Source organism: Engystomops pustulosus, chromosome 5, assembly GCF_040894005.1.
Source record: "Engystomops pustulosus chromosome 5, aEngPut4.maternal, whole genome shotgun sequence".
NCBI lineage: Eukaryota > Metazoa > Chordata > Amphibia > Anura > Leptodactylidae > Engystomops > Engystomops pustulosus.
This window is the reverse complement of record NC_092415.1, coordinates 36,797,494-36,823,384: the sequence shown is the minus strand read 5'-3', so window position 1 is coordinate 36,823,384 and position 25,891 is coordinate 36,797,494. Positions and strand designations below refer to the sequence as shown.

The 25,891-nt window shown below is 42.9% G+C and overlaps 2 protein-coding genes and 1 long non-coding RNA gene across 5 annotated transcripts in view; 1 reads left to right on the top strand and 2 right to left on the bottom strand.

Moving 5' to 3' along the window:
- The window catches only part of MRPS28 (mitochondrial ribosomal protein S28), a 55,329-nt gene extending 40,228 nt beyond the window's left edge, over positions 1-15,101 (bottom strand). Inside the window, exons 1-2 of the mRNA XM_072151656.1 lie at positions 14,768-15,101; positions 4,988-5,169 (exon numbers count right to left, since the gene is read on the bottom strand). Coding sequence (XP_072007757.1) covers positions 4,988-5,169; positions 14,768-14,941 — 356 coding nt within the window. The 5' untranslated portion in view covers positions 14,942-15,101. The remainder of the gene's footprint in view (positions 1-4,987; positions 5,170-14,767) is intronic.
- On the top strand, positions 8,469-13,096 carry LOC140133982 (uncharacterized). Its single transcript, XR_011856002.1, has 3 exons — positions 8,469-8,609; positions 11,152-11,256; positions 13,018-13,096. It is a non-coding gene; the product is annotated as an uncharacterized lncRNA (long non-coding RNA).
- Positions 15,102-18,494: 3,393 nt separating the features above from the next.
- TPD52 (tumor protein D52) overlaps positions 18,495-25,891 on the bottom strand; it is a 73,375-nt gene continuing 65,978 nt past the window's right edge. For 2 of the 3 annotated variants that reach the window (XM_072151654.1, XM_072151652.1), the window contains exons 5-7: positions 23,736-23,777; positions 22,393-22,441; positions 18,495-20,695 (exon numbers count right to left, since the gene is read on the bottom strand). In XM_072151654.1, coding sequence (XP_072007755.1) covers positions 20,582-20,695; positions 22,393-22,441; positions 23,736-23,777 — 205 coding nt within the window. In that variant the 3' untranslated portion in view covers positions 18,495-20,581. The remainder of the gene's footprint in view (positions 20,696-22,392; positions 22,442-23,735; positions 23,778-25,891) is intronic. The other variant, XM_072151653.1, reaches the window with a different exon arrangement.

The window sequence follows — 25,891 nt, the reverse complement described above, 5'->3', positions numbered from 1 at the left end:
TATGTGGCCACTTTTTTAATACTCCTTGAAAGTATTGTACATATTTACTGGTTAAAAGGGGTTGTCTGACTGTTCCGTGCGCCCATTTACAGGAGCATGGCAACTCTGCCCCGACTGCTTCTAGTTGCATGGTACGCCCAGCTGCCATGTGTCCCAGTGCTGTATCAGGCGCTGAGACAGGTGGGCATGCCATGGCAGGAGCATTCGAGCAGGAAAGTACAGCTTAATTTTTTTTTTTTTGTTAACAGCCCACACCAGCCAACCTCTAGAGTTTTTATCAAAGTTAAACCACCCCTTTAAAATCATATAAGCAACAATAAGACAGCCTTCACACTGATATTTATGGCTATTATGTGACAACCACTAGGGTAGCAATGGTAAATCTTTTAGAGACAGTGCCCAAACTACAACCAAAATCCACTTATTTATCACAAAGTTCCAATGCACAATTTTTAGAAAATGGGACTTTCACAAATATTCTAAAAAAAGACCTGTGAGAAACACATGCCATATGGGAAAAGGCTTAAGAGGAACAAGAAAAAGCCAATGTGCTTAACTAGTCTTATAAGGAAAGCAATAAGCGAGAAAGAAAGGCGTTTAAGGTGCTAAAACGCAAAGGTAGCGATGAGGCGTTACAGGATTATATAGAGAAAAATAAATCCTGTCAAAAGCAGATAAAGGCCACAAAATTAGAGACTGAGAGAAACATTGCCAGGAAGCAAAAATAATCCCAAATTATTTTTCAAGTATATAAATGATAAACTAAAAAAGGGCCAATCTACTGAATGTCGCCTTCTCAACTGTCTTTACTCAGGAAAATCCCCTGGTGGAAGACACAATGAGGAATAATGTAAATTCTCTTTGAATGTCAACAGTTTAACCCAGGAAGAGGTACGGCGCCGCCTCAGAGCCACTAAGATAGATAAATCACAGGGGCCAGATGGCATACACCCCTGGGTTCTGCATGAACTATGTACCGTGATAGACAGACTGTTATTTTTAATATTTGAAGATTCACTGAGGACTGGTTATGTTCCACAGGACTGGTGCATAGAAAATGTGGTACCAATATACAAAAAAGGATCAAAAAGCGATCCTGGAAACTACAGACCTGTGAGTCTAACTGCTGTGTTGGGGAAAATATTTTTTATTCTTGTTTAATTCACGTTAATTTCCCCTTATATTCCCATACTCCCTGTTCGTTGCCATTTAGGGCAATACCCGGTCAATCTCCCGCCCGCTTGTCCGCAGTTTATGAACTAAAATTACTTTAAAGAATCAGCGGGAAATGGCCAACTAGAGGAGGATTACGGCGCTGCCTGTTGCTGAGCCGGCGCTTCTTTACTTTGGATTTATACTGGCAGTGCACACAATGGGCGCGATGATACAGTGTGACAAGACTGGTTGGGAACGTGCAGCAGCTGCGGTGTACGCTCGCTCACACAGGTAGTGATGATGGTGGCCAGAGCTGAGGATGCCAGGCACCACTTATGTGCTGTCAGTATGGCCTCTGTTCTGGGGAGCGCTGACAGATCTTGTGTGCAGCTCATTTCACGTGTAAAGAGGAACGCCGCGCAGCGTGAAAGGCTCTCATACACTCACCTTAATACAGGGTGTTGCTGGCAGGAGATATTGGCCGGAGAATATGTTTGTGTTCCCTCCATGACCTCTGTATTTAAATACTGAAGTGCATGGGGACTACAAATCAAAAATCAGTACAATCTCTACACAAACAATGCTATTTTTCAGTGTGAAAACTATGCAAGTAAAATGCAAACTGGTGAACACTATGCCAGGGGAAAACTGGCAACATGGTGTCCTTAGCTTTAGACAATGCCTTGATAGAAAGATCCTTTGACAAGAGGTTAAAAAACGCAAAATGTGCTCCTCCACAGCACCAGAGATCAGCTGCGAACATTAGTGATGTGTGTCTGGGAAATGTATATTCCAGAACTAAAGCTCCTGCAAGGGCATGTCCTCACACTGCTGTGCTCTTAGTTCTGTAAATTTATCTGCTCTTTAGCACTGCCCTCAGCTCTGGGTACAAGTTGTAGCATTGAATCAGAGGTCTGTTTCAGCTGTAACTCAGAGCATTGGGTGGGGGCCATGGAACCAGTGAATGCAGAGAGCCAAGAGAACAGAAGTGTCAGAAGGTCCCACTCCCCTGGGCAAACTAAACTCCTAGAACAGGATTCCACTTTGGCAAATAAATATATATCTATATGCAATAAATGTTTCATCAGCATACATATTTCATGGTTTTCAAAATATTACAACACAGAATAGTGTGGCCAGAGGGACTCCATCACCAGATTTTACTCCATTATACTCCTATCCCTCTCAGGTCATGTACGAAATGTTATTTCTAGAATTCTCTCTTTAATGTGAATTCTCACCTGTTTACCTATAACAAAATCAGTTAGCATAGAAGAGTCATATTTTGCCTGAATTGAGTTAAGTTTAGAGGCTGCAGGGGCAATGCAATGTCACTCTATAGTGTCTAGAAACTTGATCCTAAACAAACACTTTTGGGGTCACGTTATAGAAAAGAATCTCATCTATCGGATCACATCAGACCTATGGTTCTGTGATATATAGAATTATTCAGTATAGTCACTGTTACCTATAAACATATAACAGCAAAGTGTCTATAGACCGCTCTTGCTGTGAGGATTGATGGGTGTAGATATCCAAGAAGTTCCTGCACCTCAACTTGTGACATGAATCATAAATTTTTACACAATATATGATAAATCCCCCCAATGTTTTTATAATACATGCCTGCGCTTCTGCTACTGTAACATAAAGGAGGTGATTGTTCTGTTGCTTATGTATGTAAATAAAGCATAAGCACAGGAACCATGGAGACACGGAAGACAAACAGCAGTGTCTCAGATTGCATGGATGGCTGACTGTCTCTGTGTCAAGCACTTGACAGGTCTAATCCTTTGGCACTTGGTGCACAGATCAGGGTTCAGTAGGTAGAGGCCTCTCTCATCACCAGGATGACGCCCGCTGGATTACACGGCCGCCTGTGTGTATGTGGCTCCAGCAATAGGGCCAGGTGCTGGCGCGGAGAGAAGGCTTCCCACATGCGGCCACTGGGGAGGACACACGTCTCACAGCGCTACATTTAAAATCTTACTGCACCAAGTCAAATTAAAGGGATTTTCTAAGATCACAATAATGAATATCTATGCTATGGACGTCCCATTATTATCAGATACGGCGTGCACCCCATGGATCAGCTGTGGCCCCTATATAGTAGACACAGGTCTGTACAATTACGCACCATCAATTTGGCAGCAAGGTGCTACAGCTGTAACCTATTCAAAGAGTATAGGACAAAGCTGTAATATCCCGCACCACCATTGCTTGTCCGGTCACAACAGGTCAACTTGCTGATTGGTGGGGATCCCAGTGACGGGACGCCCCATGGATCACAAGAACAGGGTCCGTTTTAACCACGTTGTACCTCAAATAAACGGAGCAGCTGGCAGGACATGTGCAATGCTGCTCCATTGACGAAGGAAATAGCGGAGTACTGCACATGGGTTACTCCGTCAGCCCTATAGAGATCAGGTGCATGAGAAACCGGCTACTCAGTTCATTTAAGGTAAAATGGACCCCCGTTCTCTCGATCCATTGAGGTCCCATCACCAAGACCCTCACCAATCAGTAAGTTATCACCTATCTTGTGGGTAGGGAAAAACCTGAATTTTCACTCAAGCGGATGGACAACCCCTTTAAGTTTAAGAACCTTGTTTTTCTTTTTCAACATCCAAAGGAGTAAGGAAAAAACGGCACTCACCGATCGCAAGTCTTCTCTGCTTGCGATCGGTGAGTGCAGTTTTTTCCTTACTCCTTTGGATGTTGAAACAGTGTCTTCTGTGAAGCTTGGACGTGCACCACGCAGCAGTATTCTCATTGCCGGTCCCAACGTGTGGCTGTGTCTGTCGGACGTGGACTTTGGTTCCGTGCCTGTGTTTAGGTGGTGCCAGTCATTCTCTCTCTCATTGGCTATCGTGACTTGTTTTTCTTTTATTTGTTAAATACAGACTTAAAGAGGTATTCTCATCTAGGCATTCACATTCTGTTTCATTAATCTGCCATATATATGCATTTCTTCAATTTGATGCTATTTAAAAAAAATTACCTGTGTGAAGATAATTTCACATAAATGTAGCCATATGGTCCCTTCTGAAGTGCTGGAGAGCCGGTGAAGTCACCGAGCTCTCCGGCACACTCGCGCAAACAGGCCGGGAAACAGGCCGTGCTAAGTTGCGCAGACGCGAGTGTGCTGGAGAGCAAGGTGACGTGCACGGGTGTGCCGTGCCCTAGTGCGGTGCGTCGAGATAAATGTTAATATAACATATAAATCACCCTGAGCTGGCGTCATGTATCTGTGTGTAAGAACTAGCACTTTTAAGTGGTAAGTTTCCTTTAAATTTGAATGCCTAAACGAGCTTCTTTCACACAAACATATGCTATGTCTAGGCCAGGACCCGGGGTGTAGCACATGTTTGGCTGGAGAGGAAGAGGGCAAGTGCTTGTCATCGCTCCCCGCTCCACAGGGAGGCGTGCAACCAGTACAAACGGCAAAAGATAGAGCTTGCTCTATCTTTTTTTCTAGTGGCGGCACGGTACGATGACACCCGTGTGTGCTCACCATCCCGTGCACAAGGCATGGCTAAAGCTGCTCTTCTTGAGAGAATGAGCTTACCCAAGAGTCAGCCTCCACCAATCTACTATAGAGTGACCTATGGATAAGGATTTCAGTATTAAGAAGATGGAAAACCCCTTTAACTCTCAGTGTTGCTCAACCAAGTAACTCCAAACAGCTGCTATTGTGAGTCTTCATATTACTAGATGTGAAGGACGACTGCCATAAGTCATCTTTTTATCATTTATAGTCAGCTCTGCGTAATGAGGAGACTATACTACAACAATATGAACAAGACACCACCATCTGCACATTTGTACTTACTCGCCATCTTGTTCAGGTCTTCGGCAAACACAATGGAATTTGCCACCAAAATCAATGTACAGGTCATTTTCCACAACATTGAAGATGGTTCCTGCCACTATCTTGTCCTTCGCTGGTCCCATCTGCATCAGAGGGGAATGTCGGAGCAAACTGGCAAAACTTTCCTTGTCCCTGGCCGCTGCCTGGAAAGACATGATGATAGAATGATGATTTATTGCAAAGTACAGAACATTTAGGAGAGAGAACACAGGGATTATTTCATCTGTGGTAAATATCTTAGCAGTGGCTTAACATCTCAGAGCCCAATGCACTTTATACATTTCTCCACCTTCATGCAACTTGGATTTAAAATTTTATTTTTTAATAGACAATGGATAAAATGGATGTTAAATCCATACACCAAATGAGCAGTTAGATATTTAAAAAAAAAAAAAAAGGGAAACAAAATTTAAAATGGCATTTCCAGGTTACAGAATTGATACCTAATGGACCTAAAGATCATGAATATCCTTATCTTGGAAAACGTCTTTGAAAAGGACTCCACCAGATTCTAGCCCATTTAACTACCAGCCCCAAGGTAAGGTACAAAATGTCATTTCTAGAATTCCCTCGTGTGAAATCTCACCTATTTACCTAAATTCCTCACAAGTCATATGACAATGAGCAGAGAAGAGTCAAGTTTAGAGGCTGCAGATGCCCCCATTTTCTACAGTAGCTAGAAACATCAGGCTTGCGTTTCTGTGAGCTACGGAAAGGCGGCTAACAAAAAGGTGTGAATTGGATTCTTATCTGCAGCTTGTATTTCCAACTATGTCTTTATTATCTCTCATTGCGGGGGGTTTGGAAAGTATTCAGACTCCTTTAATTTTTTCCCTATTTGTTTCATTGCAGCCAATTGGCAAGATGAAAAACATTCTTTATTTTGCTCATTAATGTACACTCTGCCCCCATCTTGACAGAAACAGAAATGTAGAGATTTTTGCTAATGTATTAAACAAGAAAAAAAAAAAATTAAATATCACATGGTCATGAGCAAAAATCGCATTAACGCCTCCCTTCCCCGCCACACTGTATAATACCCATCCCCCACAGGGTTTGATGCCACTTTAGTCCTCCCAAATAGTGTAATGCCGTCCTTGTGTAATAGTAAAATGTGCCACTAATGTTGCTCCAACTATTATGCCCCCTGTGGTGCCTGCCGCTACAGTATCCTGACCGCCCCCCCAGTGTCCAGAGACACCTTGTTATTTATAATCTGAAGCCAAGATTTATTTGGTGTGGACTCTAGGGCCATTTTGTTTTTTTTCCTCCTTTTTTTTGGCCCAGTGTTTAATTTTATTTAATGAAAATATAAAACTCTTAGGTCGGCTTAAAAATCCTAAGAGGAGTATTATTACTCTTCTGGAAAAAAATTATTAAGTATTCAACCCCTTTGCTCAGTATTGAGTAGAAGCAACTTTGGAGCTTCTTGGGGAAGATGCAGCAAGTTTCCCTTCCCTGGATTTGGGGATCCTCTGCCTCTTCCTTGCAGATCCTCTCCAGTTCCCTCAGGTTGGATGGTGAACATTGGTAGAAGCCATTTTCAAGTCTCCCCAGAGATACCCAATTGGGTTTAGGTCCGGGCTCTGGCTGGGCCAGTCCGGAAAGGTCACAGATTATTCTGAATCCTCTGCTTCATTATTTTAGCTGTGTGCTCATGGTTATTGTCTTGGTGAACCTTCGGCCCAGTCTGAGGTCCAGAGCACTCGGGAAGAGGTTCTCATCCAGGATATCCCTTCCATTACGACCAGTCGTCCTCTCCCTTCCCCAAAGCATGATGCTGCCACCACCATATGTCACTGCTGGGATTGTATTTGGCATGTGCTGGGTTTTCTCCACACATACTGCTTAGAATTAACACCAAAAAGTTCAGGCTTCATCTCATCAGAGCAGAGAATCTTATTTCTCATAGTCTGGGAGTCCTTCATGCATTTCGGACACTGTATGCAGCTTTCATTTGTCTTGCACTGAGGAGAGGCTTTCATCGGCACACTCTGCCATAAAGCCCTGACTGGTGGAGGCTGCAGTGACTGGTGACTTCGTGGAACTTTCTCCCATATCCCTACTGCATCTCTGGAGCTCAGCCTCAGTGATCTTGGGGTTCTTCTTTACCTCTCTCACCAAGGCACTTCTCACACAATTGCTTAGTTTGGTTGTAGGAAAAAGGAAAAGTTGTGGTAGTCTCAAACTTCTTCCATTTAAGGATTATGGAGGCCACTGTACTCTTAGGAACCTTGAGTCCTGCAGAAATTCTTTTGTAACCTTGGCCAGATCTGCACCTTGCCCCAATTCTCTGAGCTCCTTGGGCAGTTCTTAGTCCTCATTATTAACATGTGCTCTGACATGCACTGTGAGGTCTTCAAGTTCAATCAGTTTAATTAAACACAACTGGACTCCTTTGAAGGAGTAGAACCATCTCAAGGAGAATCAAAAGGAAAATGACAGCAAGTTTTACAGCGAAGGGTCTGAATACTTAAAGCAACTTGATCTTTCAGTTTTCTTGTTTAATAAATTAGCATAAATATCTACATTTCTGTTTCTTACTGACAAGATGGGGTTCAGAGTGTACATTAATGAGCAAAAAAAAAAATAAAAATGTTACCAACTGGCTGCAATAAGACAGAGTGAAAAACTTGAAGGGGTCTGAATACTTTCCATAGCCATGTCTGAAGGGACTCCAATCTTGACTCATCTCATGTAAACATGACTCTTCTCAGCTCCTTATCAAATCAATTTGATGAAGATAAGGGGGTGAAATTTCACATTAAAGTGGTAATTCTAGAAAGGACATTTCATACCCTACCTGAGGAGGGGGTAGTAGTTTAGTGGGGTAAAATCTGGCATCAGGTTTCCTTATTGTTCTGCTGTCCTGAGGTGGTCCTGTTATCAATGCAACTTAAGTGCGGTGTACCAATCCTATCATTGGCGACTAATGAGTCATTGCTGAGGTCAATAGTTGGTGCAGCGATGACCAGTCCTCATATTTCACACAACAGGACAGAAAACAGCTGGAGCCGCCATCATAATGTGGAGCAGTGGAGAGGACTGGACTGACAAGAGGTCAATTATCCAATTTTCAAATTTTATCGCATCTCCTAGTTTTGAGGAGTCTTTAATATTGCATACAAGCCTTTAGCTGTGATTACTTAAATTTTCCAAAAAATAAAGTTTTAGCTTTCAGAATAATTTCTGACTGTAAAATGCAGCTAATAAGTGATATAAGAGACAGCGACGGCCATCATCAAGATCACACACTTCGTGACACTTGTCGGCTGAGAACATCTCCAGAGAAGACGTGAAGCTTGTTCCTTGTCTCCTCATCACATCATCTCTAGAAAGACTTGTTAATAGCGAGACTATGGAAAATCTCATCGCCATGGAGACTGAAGCGGAGGCCATTGTAAGCCAGATCCCTGTCATCATACCTTCTCACATCCCCGGCTTTTAGGTCCTCATTAGTAGTGTGGCCCTCATGTAACCTGCATGGAGGACCTCTAGAGATCTCCACTGCATGAGGGTACAAGGTATAATAGTGTAAAGTCTCAGAAGTGACAGCGAAGTTTGGATTATCGATTGTACTGAGGTACATTTATTATGCAAAAGTTATTTCACTTAGGATGTTAGGACAGTGACCCTTTTATGAATAAGGGTCTTTGGTGCCTGAATGTCCAGGTCAATTTTTGTAGTTCTGTTCTGATCCTTAAATGTCAATGAGCCCTCTTCATACAGACCCCGTACGGCACAGAGGATGAAGGGGTTAAACATCACAGGTGGCATTTAAAGCCCATCAGGACTTGGGTACTGCTATCTTAACGGGGGCTGACTCTTCCTGTGACATCATCGGGGAGTAACGATCCATTGCCATGACAGCCAGGAGTCTATATAAGCTGCCGATCATCAGCGAAATCACCATACATTGCAATCAGACCCCCTAAGGTAATCTGGGGAGTCTACATATACAGTAAGAAAAAAATCCCTCTTTCTAGAACTTATATAAACAAAAAGCTCCCTGTATTCAAAAATAGCCCCCAACTGGCAGTTTTTCGACATTTTGCAACTCAAAAAAACGCCACATTTCACAGCTTCGTATACCAAAGTATTAAAAAGTTTATAGCGTCAGAATATTAGGAAAACCTACCATGAGGAATCTACTAGCAGAAGTAGATGTGATGATAGATTCCTCCTGCTGCCTCTGCCCTAATCTGTAATGTAATAATCCTGGAACCTAATCTAATTGTTAAAAAACTTTATTTTGGTGAAATATAAATTAACTGCAGAGGCTACTGGGGTATGGAGTAGCCTGAGGGCGCATTCACACGATGCGATGTGTTGTGTTTTTGACACATTGAAAACGCATGCCTTTTGGACGCATCCAAAGACCATCTTTCAAATGCGTTCTATAATCCCAATCAGCTGAAATCAATTGCTTTTTCAAATCCAAAAAACGCATATACAGCTGCAGAGCAAACACTATGGATGAAAGTACAGAAAGCAACCAAGCACCGGCGACGCAACATGCTTTCCAGGAAGAAAAACGCAACGTAGAACGCAACGCATCAATTATAATTTACAACGCAACTAAAAAACACAACACATTAGAAAAAAAGCATCGTAGGAACAACAACGACGCAAACACATGCATTCTAATGAAAAAGGAACAGAAGCGTCTTTTCAAATGCGCCAAAAACACAACGCACGACGCAATGCATCGTGTGAATAAGCCCTTACCTCCCAGTGTCCGGCCAGGATAGTACACGACCCAGTAGCCTCTGCAGCTAATTAACATATTAATAAAATAAAGTTTGCATCAAATTAAGTTAGATTCCAGGATTATTAAATGACAGATTAGGGCAGAGGCAGAAGGAATCTACCATCACATCTACTTCTGATAGTAGATTCCTCATGGTAAGTTTTCCTTTAACCATTTTAAATCTATACAAACCTAATAAAACCTCTATAAAATGTAATCTCCATGATCGGACTGGCCCAGAGAATGATAGAGAAGTGTCATTTGGAGTGCACAATAAAAGTCGTGAATACAGAGCAAGTAAGAAACTGGCAGAATTGATTTTTCTTTCAATTTGACCGTAATTGAAATTTTTGTCCAGCTTCCAAGTACATGGCGTGGAAAATTAAATACTGCCACTAGGAAATACAATTTGTTATGCAGAAAGAAAAGCCCTCAAAAAAACTGTGCACACTGAAAAATAAAATGTTAAAAAATTGGATGTTTTAAAAGGTGGAGAACAAAAAATGCAAACGTAAAAAAAAAAAAAATAGGCCATCTTTAAAAAAGGGGTTAGAGGGGAGGAGGTCACCTTTAATATCGCAGGATTTTGTTTCTAGGTGACACGGCACAGAAGATATTTACTGGTAAAGTTGATAGTGGGTTCTGTATATAAAAAAAAAAAAAAAAAAAAAAAAAACAATCTTTACATATATAGTGCTAACATATTCCTTAGTGCTTTACAAATAATTAAAAAAAATTAAAAATCTAATTTGTGACTGCATTTAGGACATCAGTGCCAAAAAATTAGTCATCTCATGATGAGGGGTGTTGGCACCCCCTAGTGGCCGTTAACAAAGGCTGCATCTCTAATTTTAAAAAAATATAATTACTTATACTATAATATTTTAGAGGAATTCAAAGACTGGTGTATACATCTGGGCCATAGGGGGATATTTATCAGGGCCTCTGCGTCACGTCAATGGTGTAGAACCCTGAAATAAACGCAAATGCTAGCTTATTGCTAGCACTTTCGATTATTTAGCCCTCTCCGCCACCTTCACGGCATACGGCGTGAAGGGGCACGCAGAGGGGGTGTGGCCAGGAGTGGGTAGCGCGGGGTGTTACTGTCCCGCTCCTGCGCACTTGCTGCAGCCGGCGACTTTTTACATGTGATAAGTCGCCGGCTGCATTTCTTTCTACGCCAGGTAGGGCCCGGCACAGAAATAAATGCTGCGCAGCACCTCGCCTGATGCATCAAGAAGCCGGAGCCTATTGATGCATCATACGTCTTTAGTGGCGAATACAGATTTTTATACAATAACTTCTGACTATTCATGATGTTGACCCACATAAAGGCAGTATATAATCGGCTTATACTTGTGTTATATATGGGCAGCTAAAGAAAGGATGGATCCGTAATTCACCTGCATTAGGCTATGCCTCTCATGGACACCACTATATCTACCAGGTTATCTCCCGAAACTATGCGGACAGCAATAAAGTAAGTATAAGTTATCAAGTCCTGTAACACCACAAGATATAATACCATAATTGTACAACTATCATAGTGTAACGACATATAACCGGAATTTACTATAATATTCTGGTCTCCAGGGGGCATCGTCCAAATTTTCTCTCTGTGCAGAACTCGGATCAGAAAGGAAATGCATATTACTATAATAAGCTGCTACTTTATGATGGGAAATTAAGGCTGCGTTCACATGTGACATTTACATTGCATTTTGAAGTGCAATACAACAGCTGAAGAGAGCAGATTTGTCTAATTGCGTTGCTGTTAACATTTGCATTTAACATAATAGTGGAGATGTATTATTGTATCAGTCTTCCTACCAGTCCGGAACAGAACTACCGTATTTGTTGCCCTATAGGGCGCACCGGACTATAAGGCGCATTAGTCCGATGCGCCTTATATATGTAATTATTACATATATAAGGCGCATCGGACTATAAGGCGCGGGGTCCGGGGGCCGGGGGCGTGGCGGAGGCGTGGCGGAGGCGTGGCGGAGGCGTGGCGGAGAGCCGACATGACGTGACGCGGCGACGGGACGCAGCGACGGGACGCGACGCCGAGACGCGACGGGGAACGCGGGGAAGGTGAGGGGGAGGTGGAGGAGGGCAGCGGATCATACTTACATAGGTCCCCGCTACAGGTCCCGCTGGAGATCTGCTGTCTCCGGTCTCCGGTAGCGGGGACCTATGTAAGTATGGTCCGCTGCCCTGTGCCCAGCGCCATACATAGGGCGCACCGGACTATAAGGCGCACTTTGGATTTCCACGGAAATCCAATGCTTTTAAGTGCGCCTTATAGTCCGGAAAATACGGTAGATAGTTCTCTGCTGATCCAGATTAACCCCTGCGTCGGATCCTGGAGGATTAATCTTGCGCAGATTAAGGATGGATTTAAACCAGCGGTTTTTTCACATGACTGATTTTTCACTGAACTCATTTTGATTTATAGGCACATACAGGTTGGTTTTCTCTTCCTGGGCTTTTTTACACTTCAGTTTTTGTCACTGATCAGTCATTACTTTAGAACCTATTCTTTTTGTGTTCACTGACAACATTGGATAAGTTGGAAAAAAAAAACCTTAAGTGTGGAAAAGCCCATTACAAGCCCCACGTCATTGGTGTAGAAGCCATGAAATCCCCTCTCCGCCACCTAAGCCCATTAGGAATGGGTCAGTAAGATATCAGTGACATTTTCTGGCGGACAGGTTATTTTCTGTCTGGTCACGCCCCTTTTCAAAGGAGTCTGAAAACTGCCTAAAAATGGTCTAAAATCAGTTTTCTGGTGTAGACAGATTGATACATCTCCCCTATGTGGTGTTTTTGGATGCGTTTTTACATGTTTCTGTGCATTTGGCTGCTTTGTAAGAGTTTTCAATGTAGCTGGAAGTGTAAGCAGCAGTGTTAACATTGAGACACATCTCTTACACTACCAGGAATGAAGAAAAACGCTTTGAAAACTACCCAAAGCAAGGGATCATGTAAAAATATTTCTGAGATGCATTTAAAAATGCCACAATTTACACACAAAGAGGTTTTCTACAGATGTTATGATATCCAATGAAACACATTGCTGCATGAGTACGCCAATGTTTATTGTTTTTTAGAGTTTTTTTTTTCTTATGGTCCTCCCTTCTAACATTCTTTTATCTCCAAAACGGCTGATGAATTCTGACTTACTGGAAAGACATTTAGAAGCTCAATAAAGTATATCAGATTACATATTATATCTTAGGGGCTAGTCACAGCAGCTAGATCACCACCCACCAGCTCAAAGGGGGCTTCAAATTTACAAATGGAGACTGAAGAAAGGAAAATCAAGATTATAAAGTCACACATTGACCTGAAACTGTGTGAGGCTCTGTTTACATTACATTTTGTGCTATACGTTTTAAGGACAAGTCGGGGAGTTTCTGATGTGCCCTTACACCATATGGCACATAGCCTCATCTCCCTCTACCATGCACAATTAGCAGCCCAGGGTGCCGGACATCTTGTCCTTGCGCTCCGTGCTGCTAATTATAACTTTATTTTCAAGGCGACCCCAGTGTTTTTGGGGGGTTTTTTAGTGGTTGATTCTCTTTAATGCCTTAAGGACGCAGGGTGTTTTTGCTCTCCACCTTCAAAAATCCATAACTTTTTCATTTTTACGTGTACAGAACTGTGTGAGGGCTTATTTTGTGCGTAACAAATTTTCCCGTAATGTTATTTATTTTAACATGCTGTGTACTGCGAAGCTGAAAAAAAAGTCCAAATGTGGAAAAAAAAAATTAAAAACCGCACATGCGTCACGTTCTTGTGGGCTCTTGTTTTTACCACTTTGATTGTGCGCTCCAAATAACACCTCAGCTTTATTCTTTGGTTCGGTGCGATCGCGGTGATACCAAATTTATACAGGTTTTATTGCGTTTTAATACATTTTCAAAAATTAAACGAATGTGTACAAAAAACACTTTCGCCATCTTCTGACGCTATATTCTGACGCTAATAACTTTTTCATACTTTGGCGCATGTAGATGTGTGAGGGGTCATTTTTGTGAAATGAGGCGAAGTTTTCATTGCTACCATTCTCAGGTCTGTGCGACATTTTGATAATTTTTTATTCCATTTTTTATGTGATGTAAAAAGGTGTAAAAGTCACATTTCGGACATTTGGGCGCCATTTCCCATCTCGGAGGTCAACGCCGGCCGTAACCGTTTTTATAGTTTGATAGATCGGGCATTTTGGGACACGGCGATACCTATTGTGTCTGTTATTTTTACTGTTTATTATGTTTTATATCAGTTCTAGGGAAAGGGGGGTGATATGAATTTTTAATATTTTATTAATTTTTTTATTTTTTAAACTTTTTTTTTCACTATTTCTTAGACCATCTAGGGTGCATTAACCCTAGATGGTCAGATCGTTCCTACCATATACTGCAATACTACAGTATTGCAATATATGGCATTTTTGCAGGTCATTCATTACAATGAGCCACTGGCTCATTGTAACGAATCTGCAGAAGCCATTTAGCCTCAAGTTAAACGAAGACCCGAGGCTACCATGGTAACCGAGTCTCTAGAAATATACACTTCTGTCAGGAATTCCCACCAAGTAGCACTTCTGCATTGCAGCGCTGGAGTCCTGGGTTCTAGTCCCACCCAGGTCAACATCTGCAAAGAGTTTGTATGTTCTCTCGCTGTTTGGGTGGGTTTCCTCCGAGTCCTGCGGTTTCCTCCCACACTCCAAAACATACTGGAGTCCCATGGGGACAGGGACCGATTGGTCATGCCTTGTGCAGCGCTGCGTAATCTGAGTGCGCTATATAAAGAATTATTATTATATACGCAGAGACATTGGGGTAGGTTCAGAAGTAACTGCAGGGAATTTCTCTACTCAGCCAATCAGGACCCTGCTCTTACTTCAAGAGCTACCTCTGAAAAGTGAGAGCAGGATGCTTATTGGTTGCTCTGGACTCCCTGGAGCTGTCGCCTCCTCTCACCTTTCCTGCAGAAGTCACACGTGACACAGGCGGCTCCTTCTCCTCTCCGCCCGCGCTGCTCCTGGACTCCGAGTCCCCGGATGCTTCTGTACTGAATGAGCGCACTCCATGCCGAACAGAAGAGCGGTAGGAGCTGAGAAACCTCCCGGCATGTCTCCAGCAGGGCGCCGCCATATTGGAGGGATGCAAGGAACGTACAACCTGTGACCTCCAGGAATCATAGAGCGTCAGTGCACACAGGAGACAGGCGGCGCAACAGCGACCTCTGCTGCTCGGAGACAGTACAGCGGCAGAGCTCAGTAGAGCGGCCCAGAGGGCGTGTAGTATGTGCAGCGTGTATACAGCAGCGGCGTCTCCTATCCTTATCATATCCTTATCACCAATGTTCTCACATCATGTCCTGCTGCAGATCGTCTACAATCTGCTTTATGCTCATTTACATCCTATACTTTCCCCTGCTTGTCATGTGATGATATGTTTCCTATCTGTAACACATTTCCTGAGCTCTTCCCTATTTTCAGAGAGAAGTGAAAATTTGTCTTGGATCCAAGCTCCTCTGTGTGCAGGTAGAACTGCATATACATCCCCATAGACGTGTGTGTGAATGCAACCTTAGGCCATGGTCACATCATGTTCCGCTAACATTGTGTTATTTAAACGATACTGATCCCATGCGCTTTCCAGGAAACGCATTGGCAATCAGGCCGAGCCCTGTCTGCCTTGTACTGGGCATCTATGACTATTGTGCCTATTGACTACAATGGGGGCATCTATGACCATGGTCATGGTGTGGATACCTGTGACTGCTGGCTACAGTGCGGGACACCGGGTGCTATTGGCTAAATTGGGGAAACTTGTGACTATTGGCCACCGTGCGGGTACCTTAGATGTGCCTCTGCCTCGAAGAAAAGAAGATGGAGCAGAAGAAAAAAAGAAGAAGCCTAAGGTAAGTATTTCTAAGGGAGTTCTGCTCTTTACATTTAATGTAGGAGGGAGCTCTGCTGTAGACATTTCATTAGTGAGGGGAAGTTTCTGCTGGACATTTTATTAAAGAGTAGTGTCTACATTTCCCACCCTAAGCTTATACTTGTGTCAAAAAGCTTTCCCAGTATTTTTTTTTTTTTGTGGTAAAATGTTTTTACCAAAGCCAAGGGGACATTGTAGGTGTGTGTGGGGCTATAGAAAAGGGGTATTACAATGCCTCCTTTTCTGTAGCCCCCCTCTTATAAAAACAGACAACAGAAAAGTAGCATTATCAGGAGGGGTAAAAAAAGGGGGGCAGGAAAGGGGACATTTTAGACTGGGGGCTCCTGGAAATGGCACATTTTTTTAGGTTGGGGTAAGATCTAGGGTATTTGCGGGGCACACAATTCCTTTCCCAGGGACCATGATAAAAAGGTTACCTGACCCTGTCAAGAAAAAAAAAAAGGTTGGGGACCACTGAACGAGGTGGTCTGTAGTTAGAAGAAAATTTGTCTGTAGTGAGACGTTAAAAGAAAAAAACCCTAAGGGCGCGTTCACACGTTGCGTTTTGGTCGCGTTTTCATTGCGTTTGAAACGCATATACAACAGCTGATGAGAGGTGATTTGCCTAATTACATTACCGTTTACGTTTGTAAACAAAATGTTAACACGTGCGTTGACATAGAGTTTACTATGCGTTTTGTAAACGGAAATGTTAAGAGGGATGTAATTAGGCAAATCACCTCTCCTCAGCTGTTGTAATGTAACGCACCCTAAAGGCTTTATTTCCCACGTGTCGTTTACATTGTGTTTTAAAATACAAAACAGCTGATGAAAAGCGATCTGCCCAATTGCACCGCTGTAAACATTTGTGTTTACAAAATGCATTATTAACACAATATTAACCTCACATTATGTTTATGTTAACATGCTGTAATTATGCAAATTTTCTCTCCTCGGCTTACAACACCACGTGTAAACGCTGCCAAAAGTTTAATCCCCCATCTTTCCCTAGAACTGATACACAAAAGAGGAGATATATATTCCATGCCTCTGAAAAATTGTGGGGGTCATATCAGTTTCCGTGTGTAAACATTCCCCAATGTGTATACTATAGCAGTGCAATCTGTAGGATGAGGCTGGTGAGGAAGGGATTGGAAACCTCCATGTGAAAAATGGAGAACATCTGGTAAAACGTTGGACCCTCTTCTAGTCAGTGTAGTCTGTCACACGTGCTCCTGTCCATCATACAATGGTAATGCCATTATTTGTGTTGCTCTGCTCCAATACCAGCACTTTAATCCTCAGAGCTGGTTTCAGCCCCCCTCTTCTGCTCCAGGGACCCCCCACCCCACAGAGAGCCTCCTATCTCTTCTCTCTATTTGGGATGTGGTGATGGAGTCGCCCGTTTGGTGCAGTTGGCTAAATCAGCAGATACCTACAATACGGCTGAGACAGAAAATGGTTACAAGGTGACTGGTGTACATGGCGGTGGCCAGTATACATGCTACATATGTCATCTGGATGAAGAGGTTTTACTGGATACATTAAAGGTGATGTGGGAATTTGGTGTGTGAATTTGGCTAAAAAAGACCACATTCAAATAGTAGTCATAAATGGGTTGTATTAACAATGGACAATGTTATAGTTGGAATATCCTAAGGGTCTGCACTGGGACAATTATTTGGTTCATGTTAGAACTGCAGTACCCCATGTACCCCAGACTGATATACACTGTTAGGCTAGATTCACACAAACGTATGCCCGCCGGACCATAGCCGGGTTGGCATACGTTCGGCGCCATGGGGCGGAGGAGGGTTGACCTCTCCATAGCGATACACGGCGCCGTAACACAGGGAAATATAGGACGTAGCCTATCTTTTCCCCGCGTAATAAGCGTGTATCGCTCCGTGCCCATTGCTGGCCTATGGGGGGCATATGTATACGGCCCTTCAGACGTGTGAATATAGCCTGATACATAGAGTCCTCAAGGAATCTATACTGGGAGCATTGCTAAACCCATGTTAGCTGTACCACAGGGGTCTGTACTGGGACCATTACTGGACTCCTGTTATACTTAGAGAACTCTACGGGCCTGTACAGGGATTATTACTGGGCTTGTGTTATATGTACAGAACGCTAGGGGTCTGTACTGGGACCATTACTGGACTTGTGTTATACTTACAGAACGCTAGGGGTCTGTACTGGGACCATTACTGGACTTGTGTTATACGTACAGAACGCTAGGGGTCTGTACTGGGACCATTACTGGACTTGTGTTATACGTACAGAACGCTAGGGGTCTGTACAGGGACCATTACTGGGCTTGTGTTATACGTACAGAACGCTAGGGGTCTGTACAGGGACCATTACTGGACTTGTGTTATACGTACAGAACGCTAGGGGTCTGTACAGGGACCATTACTGGGCTTGTGTTATACGTACAGAACGCTAGGGGTCTGTACTGGGACCATTACTGGACTTGTGTTATACGTACAGAACGCTAGGGGTCTGTACAGGGACCATTACTGGACTTGTGTTATACGTACAGAACTCTAGGGGCCTGTACAGGGACCATTACTGGGCTTGTGTTATACGTACAGAACGCTAGGGGTCTGTACTGGGATCATTACTGGGCTTGTGTTATACGTACAGAACGCTAGGGGTCTGTACTGGGATCATTATTGAATAGCCGGTATAATTGATGCAGAAAATGGAATGAATAGCACACTCTTTATTTGAAAAAGACACAAAATCTGTGGTGTTAAAGGTAAAATACAATGGGCCACATTTATTAAAGCACATTTATAAAGTGATTGCGCGGCTGTTCTGTGTCCAAAAAGACAGAAAAAATGTGCACCTAAAGGGGCTGTTATTCTCATTAGTGAGAGTTTGCGCCACATTTATTACTGACGCAGCACAATTCCACAGCATGAACAAAGTGCACCAAAACAAATGATGCCCACTTCCGGAGCAGTGCAGGGGGGGGCCCAGTTTTGATGAATCTGCTGCACTCTGCACTACACAAGCAAACTGCACATAAATGTGTCCCAAAATGTCCAAATCTACAAGGTGACTAGGATTAACTGCATAACGAAGATAAATGCAAGAACATACATTTGATTAAAAAAAATGAACTACTAATATCCTGAATGGATTCCTATGATGTGAGTCTTCAATAGAGAAGTATTTAGGAGTGATTACACAATACCAGTGTGCTACATGCAAAGCCTAAGTATATTGTCTTGTATAAAGGAAATATACTATTAAAATTGATCATGATAAACCAAGGACACTTACTCATAGATTCAGGCACCGTGACTGAGGTAATCTTCTTATATTTATTATCCATGGCCTTCTGCCTTCTAAAATCAACCTTTACAATTATGCTAATGACTCTGAAGGTGTTACTAGAGTCCCTCCATGTCTTCACTTCACAGGCTGTTACACTGTACAAGGAGAATATCCCCCCTCCTAGTTCAGTTCAGCGGGACCCAAAAGGCAAAGGAGATGTTTCATCAGTGTAACCGCCTGTGAAGCTACAGTGTAACACTCCCAGGAGCCCAATAGCATAATTATAAAAGTTGATTTTAAAAGGAGGAAGAACATGGATAACCAAATATAAGAAGATGACCACAGTCACATTGCCTGGTTCTATGAATAGGTGTCCCTGGTGTCCCTGGATTCTGTGAGATAAAGATGTTGATGACTTATGCCTTTGGTAGGTCATTGGTATAAGATTGCCCACTTCAAAAAGCTATAACTTGTGTACTGTGGCACCTGGAAACAACGTTCTATTGTTATATTGTTCCCCACTCCCGCCATTCAGCTGCAGGCAGCACGGGGAAGGGGGTGTGGTCGTATTTTAGGAGAAACACAGTATATAGGAAATAATCTTATAATGAATAAGCAAGACCAGACCTTTATTAACATAGAAACTGTTTAATCCAAGACCTAGTAATCTCCCATCCATACAGCAGTAGGAGGAGGAGTGTGAATGCAAGTCAAAAGGCAGCGCAAGAAAAAAAAACAGACAACCCCTGAAACACAAGAGACGTCACAATCACCGGCTGAAGCATTGCGGAATATGTGCCGCTGTTCTCATACACATTTTATGTCGGGATCCATTAGTGTCTACACGTTCAATGAAAAATCCAGTGTGTAACAAAAATGTTGGCAGTAGTAAAGGAGAAATGTAACATTTTGCATAAAAATCCCTTCTCTCATCCCCACCCACCAGTCGTATGGATACCTGTAATTTTAGGATTTCTACCACAAATACAAGCACGTAAGTCACTAGCATATGAGAGGATCTGTCCCTTGTACTGGTGGCGTCTGCTGTGATGTCACCGGTCTTAACGGATCCAATGATGTCACTAGCGATGGCAGTGATGTCACTGGTATTAGTGACTGCAGTGATGTCACTGGTGTTAGCGGCTGCAGTGATGTCACCGTTCTTAACGGATCCAATGATGTCACTAGCAACCACAGCGATCTCACTGGTGTTAGCGACAGCAGTGATGTCATTGGTCTTAGCGACTTCAGTGATGTCACTGGGCTGAGTGGCTGCAGTAACATCAGCTGTAGTGATGTCACTAGTCTTAGCAGCTGCAGTGATGTCACTGGTCTGAGTGGCTGCAGTGACATCAGCTGCAGTGATGTCACTAGTGGCTGCAGTGATGGAGACTGCTCTGGGAACAAGGGAGAGATACACAGCACATGAAAGACAAAGACAAAAAAAGCAAAGCACACTGGAAACACATAACATTTGGAGAACTGAAGAGGGCGCTCCGGGTGTACTTTCTATTATCCTGCAGCATCTTTCGGATTTGGCTGAATACAGAACAGATCTCACTGGGTCTCAAGATCCTTTTCTGTGAGGTCTTCTGTGGCACTGGCATTGGCTGCAGAGTTGAGAACTTCTCCAAAATCTCCGCCTGGTTGTTTGGTGCCACTTACTTTTGACTGCAAAGAGAAAGATTTGTGCGGTTATCTATACTGCATATTGATCTATTATCTATTTGTACAGCTTCAATCCCTTCAAATATTTCTATGGGCATTGCTCTTTAGTAACAATCACAAAAAACATGGTTTGCTCCATAACATAAAACAGATTTCATCAAAGCAGTCGTCTTATCAAGGATAAAACTGGCAGTAAAATAAAATTAAAATTCATCATGATAAACCAGAAACCAGAGATATCTGTTATTTGTGGCCTCCTTTCATCAAAAACAAACTTTTAAAATTAAGCCAATGGAGGTCTGTTTCCAGAGCCCCTCAGTGCTGCAGAATCGCAGACTGTTACAATGAGCAGAACATCTCTAATCCAATCCCCTGCCATCTCACTCCTCCCTCTGCCTGACATATTCTCACTGAGGCAGAGAAAGTCTCAGCACACAGTGGGGGTGGAGGGGGGTGATACTTGCACATTGTAACAGCCTGTGAAGCTACAGCACAGAGGGACTCTGCAAACACCCACCAGATCCCTTAGCATAATTATAAAAGTTGATTTTAGAAGGAAGGAGGTCGTGGATAACAAATATAAGAAGATTAACACAGTCACGGTGCCTGGATCTAAGAATAAGAGTCCCTGGTTTATTAAGATGGATTTTGAGAATTTTTGCTCTTCCTTTTTTTAAATTTTTTTGCATCTCTATGGATCAGGTAAATCCATCTTCTATCCATTTTTATAGTGTGCAAGGTAGGATGTCACCCATGTTAAAGACTGTTACAACAATTATGGGTCAATAAATATTTGCCCAATAGTTTTTTTTTTTCCTAAATGCAGTTTTTCTTTTGTAGATACTTTTTCTTTTCTTATTTATAGCTGAATTCACACATGTTTGACCATAAATCAGTTTAAATGAGTGTCGCTAACCACTTACGCCCCATGGACACAATTGTAATGGTGGCCATGAGCTGGCTGCAGAAGCACACCATGTCTCACCACACTATGACCTGGCCAGTTGGCCTCAAAAGATCTTTTGCCGCATTGTGGCCATGGCTGCTCTGCTTTCTATGGAGTGAGAAACGCTCACTCACCCCCCTCTTCTGAACCCAGACGCGTTCTTCGCCTGGGTCCCAGCCCTGGTGAGCACACACAAGTCATCCATCTGCTGTTCTTGGGTTGGGTTCACAGCAGCTACAACATAATCCACTATATGCTCATACAGTAAAATGCATCCTATGGTTCAACTCCTTCCCCTAAGTGCAGGAGGAAGGGTGAACCGTAGCAGCAATTTGCTGTCTCCAGAATAACGTAACTGTCTGCTTAGCGGAGGTCAGGGATAGATGCTATGCTATGGCCTCTGCTAAGCCTGTACTGTGCCTACAAACCAGTGTTTCTGGCTAGATGTGACTTATATTGAGCAGATGAGGGGCAAAAAGCTGCAAAAAATGCCTTTGTCTATTGTAAAGTGCTATAGAATATGATGGCGCTATATAAAAAGATTACTATTTTTATTATGGACACATTCAGCTTATACATAGGGAGCCTTCTTGGTGTACACAGTAAATGTATGTGAACCCAGCCATACTGCTGAACAAGCGCCTGTACTGAACGTGTACATTGCCTTTAAACATCCATAAATATAACAAAATCTGTACAAACATACATTTCCAGGTTACATATGTTACATCAATGCACAAACAACATTACAAACCTTCAGGTTTTCCACTTTTTCTTCAAAGGACTTGAAAGTTGGTGAATTCCTAGAAAGGTAAAATGCATAAGGGTTACATATACGAAATTATTCAATGAAAAAGCATGTACATCCATAAAAATAGATGTAAACTAGAACAAAATTGCATATATGAATAGTGCAGATGATAATAGTAGACTTAGTAATATACCAAAACACAGTAATGTGAAGTATATACCGTATTTTTCGAACTATAAGGCACACAAAAATCCTTTGATTTTCTCAGAAATAAAGGTGTGCCTTATAGTACAGTGTGCCTTATATATGAACCATACATACAGACAACAGCTGCCTTGAACTGTGCAGAGGTCTGCCACCTGCTGGTCATTCATCCTTATAATCAGGTGCGCCTTATAATCCGATGCAGCTTATATATGAACCTAGACGTTTTAACAGGCATTTATTGATGGTGCGCCTTATAATTCGGTGCACCTTATAGTCCAAAAAATACGGTATGTAAAGGTATAAGGGCTAGGGCTGAGCTAACCACTCAAGCAATTTCTCAGAGAACATATTTGTAGGGGGTCCAGAGTCCGTTTCCCAGGAAGGTCTCTGTTGGTGTAAGAGCAGCCCCCATGCAAAGTTTAACTATTGTGGAGCTGTCTGTGGACTTGCTTTCCGTATCACAGCCCGGCAGCCTTGAGCGGCTGCCAAGCTTTCTCTTGTTAACCTGCCATGGCGGTAACATCACTAACATCTCTGATGGCGTCACTACCAAATCCAAGCAGGAGAACAAATTACTGTCTAGGCACCAAGAACCTGCTTATACTCCCTGGACCATAAAGGATCTTTATATGGAGTCATGGAGGTAACTAGAGGGATCGGACAGGGTGTCTAAGGGGGGCTGTAAATAGCTTCTTCCCTATACAAAGAGAATAATACAGTAAATGATCATTTAAAGGAAGGTCTTATATTCAAGCTCTGTAAGTTACACCTCTGGTATCTATCCACCTCTGTTTGGCTATTTTGAAGTCTTCAAAACTTTATTGTAAAAAATGCTCTCACAACAAAGTGGAATATTTCTTGTTACCATGGAAAATTTGATTTATGCATTTTATGTATTCTTTACAGTGACTTGAGAGTCAAAATGTGTCATAAATTGGATGGGTCATCCTTTGGAAAGTCAGTTGACTTGGGAAAGCCAAACCGGATGCCCCTGGAAGCCAATCGGCAATTCTTAACTCTCCTGAATGAGAGGCCATTTTGTTAGAGGTAACTCAAATAACAAGAAGGTCCTGACTGATGACTTCTCAAGCACATTAGACATGCAGAGTTATGATGATCCTTACTGCTTCATACTTTACCTCATGGCAGGCATACTAATTGAGTGCTGTATAGAACGTATACTAAAAGGCAGCATTAAGGAAAAAAGAGACAGCGAAAATTAATCAAAGACACCACAAAACGCACTAAATACAAAAGGCACAGATGATAGTGTGTAAAGAGGTAAGCTAGCAATAGTAAGGCTACATTCATACATTCATACCACTTATTTTCTTTATGTTGTAAGGATAATATATGGTTAGGATATATCATAAGGATCCATCCTCCAGTCTCACCTCCTCCCCCCGAATGTGGGGAAAGGAGTGAACATCGGCTTCCAGATCCAGGACAAGGAAATTGGAGCAAAAGTTCTGCCATTAAATGTAAATCTGAAATCCTGAAAATTGTTTCTGCCTTCTCTATTAAAATGATAATTAAGAAGCAAAATCTATCATGGAACCATCCATAGGATCAGCTGTTTCATACTATGGACGGATCTGGAATCCAGCAGCTCAATCTAGAAATGAACAAATCTATTCGCTGGTTCACAGATTCAGTACAAATCTGCCATTTTTCAGACACCAACAAATCTTTCCAAATGGCGGCTATCTAATGCCTTCATTCATCCCAGGGCTTAGGGAGGGGGACAGGCGAGAGAAAATTAGTCATAAATTAACAAAACAAGAATTTGATAAACAATCTGTGTTTTAGAGGACTAGACTGTGTTATATACCAATTGGTGCAACATTGTTTTAGATTGATTTGATCCCGAACCAATCTTTTAAAATATTACTACATCAGAGCTTCTATAAATCATCTTAAAGGAAACCTTCCGTGAGGAGTCTACCATCAGAAGCGTATCTGATAGTAGATTTCTCCTGCCTCTGCTCTAATCTGTAATTTTAAGTCCTGGAACATAACCTAACTTGTGTGGAGATTTGGCCCAGTAGAGACCGTGGTAGCGGGGTGCTGGGATGCAGTTCAAGACAGGGACACCAGGGTACAGTCCAAACAGGTCTCGCCTGCGTTTATTGCAGCAAAATAAAACCAGCCTTTACATTCAGGTATTTGAATAAACAAAAGAAAACCTACCCGTCAGGGTGCTAACTATACAAATAGTCCACTAGCTCACACTAAACAAAGATCACGTGGCTGCTCCAGACACACAGGTCAGAGCTGTGTCCTCTCAGCCTCCTTCCACAGAGAGACAACCCACTCAACTCTGCTGAGTGATTTTATGCAGGCTAATTAGGCTGTTCCCATCACCTGTGTCCAAGGTGCTGGACAAACCCACCTCAGCACTAAGGCCTTGCATAGAAGCAAAACCTAGGGGAAACATACCGCCCATCCACAGTTAACCCCTTCAGTGTCTCACATACCCTCCCCCTCTGTTTGACCCTGTGGGGACGAACATTTTTGGCCATCAGACAGTGGGTACGGGATAGGGCATCGGCATTCCCATGCAGCTTTCCTGCTCGATGTTCCACCGTGAATTTAAAATTCTGGAGCATTAGGAACCACCTTGTGACCCTGGCGTTCCTCTCCTTGGCCTGACTCATCCAGGTTAGGGGAGAGTGATCAGTCACTAGTGTAAACTGCCGCCCTACCAGATAATACCTCAGGGATTCCAGAGCCCATTTGATCGCTAAGCACTCCCTCTCAACTATACTATAGTTCTTTTCAGGAGGTGTGAGCTTGCGGCTCAGGAATATCACAGGATGTTCCTCACCCTCCACTACTTGGGACAGGACAGCCCCCAAGCCCACGTCAGAAGCGTCAGTCTGCACAATAAAGGTCTTGGTGAAGTTAGGGGTGATCAGTATCGGTCCCTCACACAAAACCGTCTTAAGTCGCTGAAACGCCCCCTCAGCCTCTTCACTCCACTTTACCATGACCGCCCTGCTACCCTTAGTCAGGTCAGTCAGGGGTGCCGCTATTGTCGCAAAATCGGGGATAAATCGGCGATAATATCCCACTATGCCCAGAAAAGCCCTCACTTGCTTCTTGCTCAAAGGCCGTGGCCATTGCTGGATCGCCTCTACTTTATTTACTTGGGGTTTGATGACCCCTCGCCCAATACGGTAACCCAGGTAACGGGCCTCTTCCAGACCCAGTGCACACTTTTGGGGGTTCGCTGTCAGCCCTGCTGCCCTCAGGGAGTCTACCACTGCTTGTACTTTGGCTAGATGACTCTCCC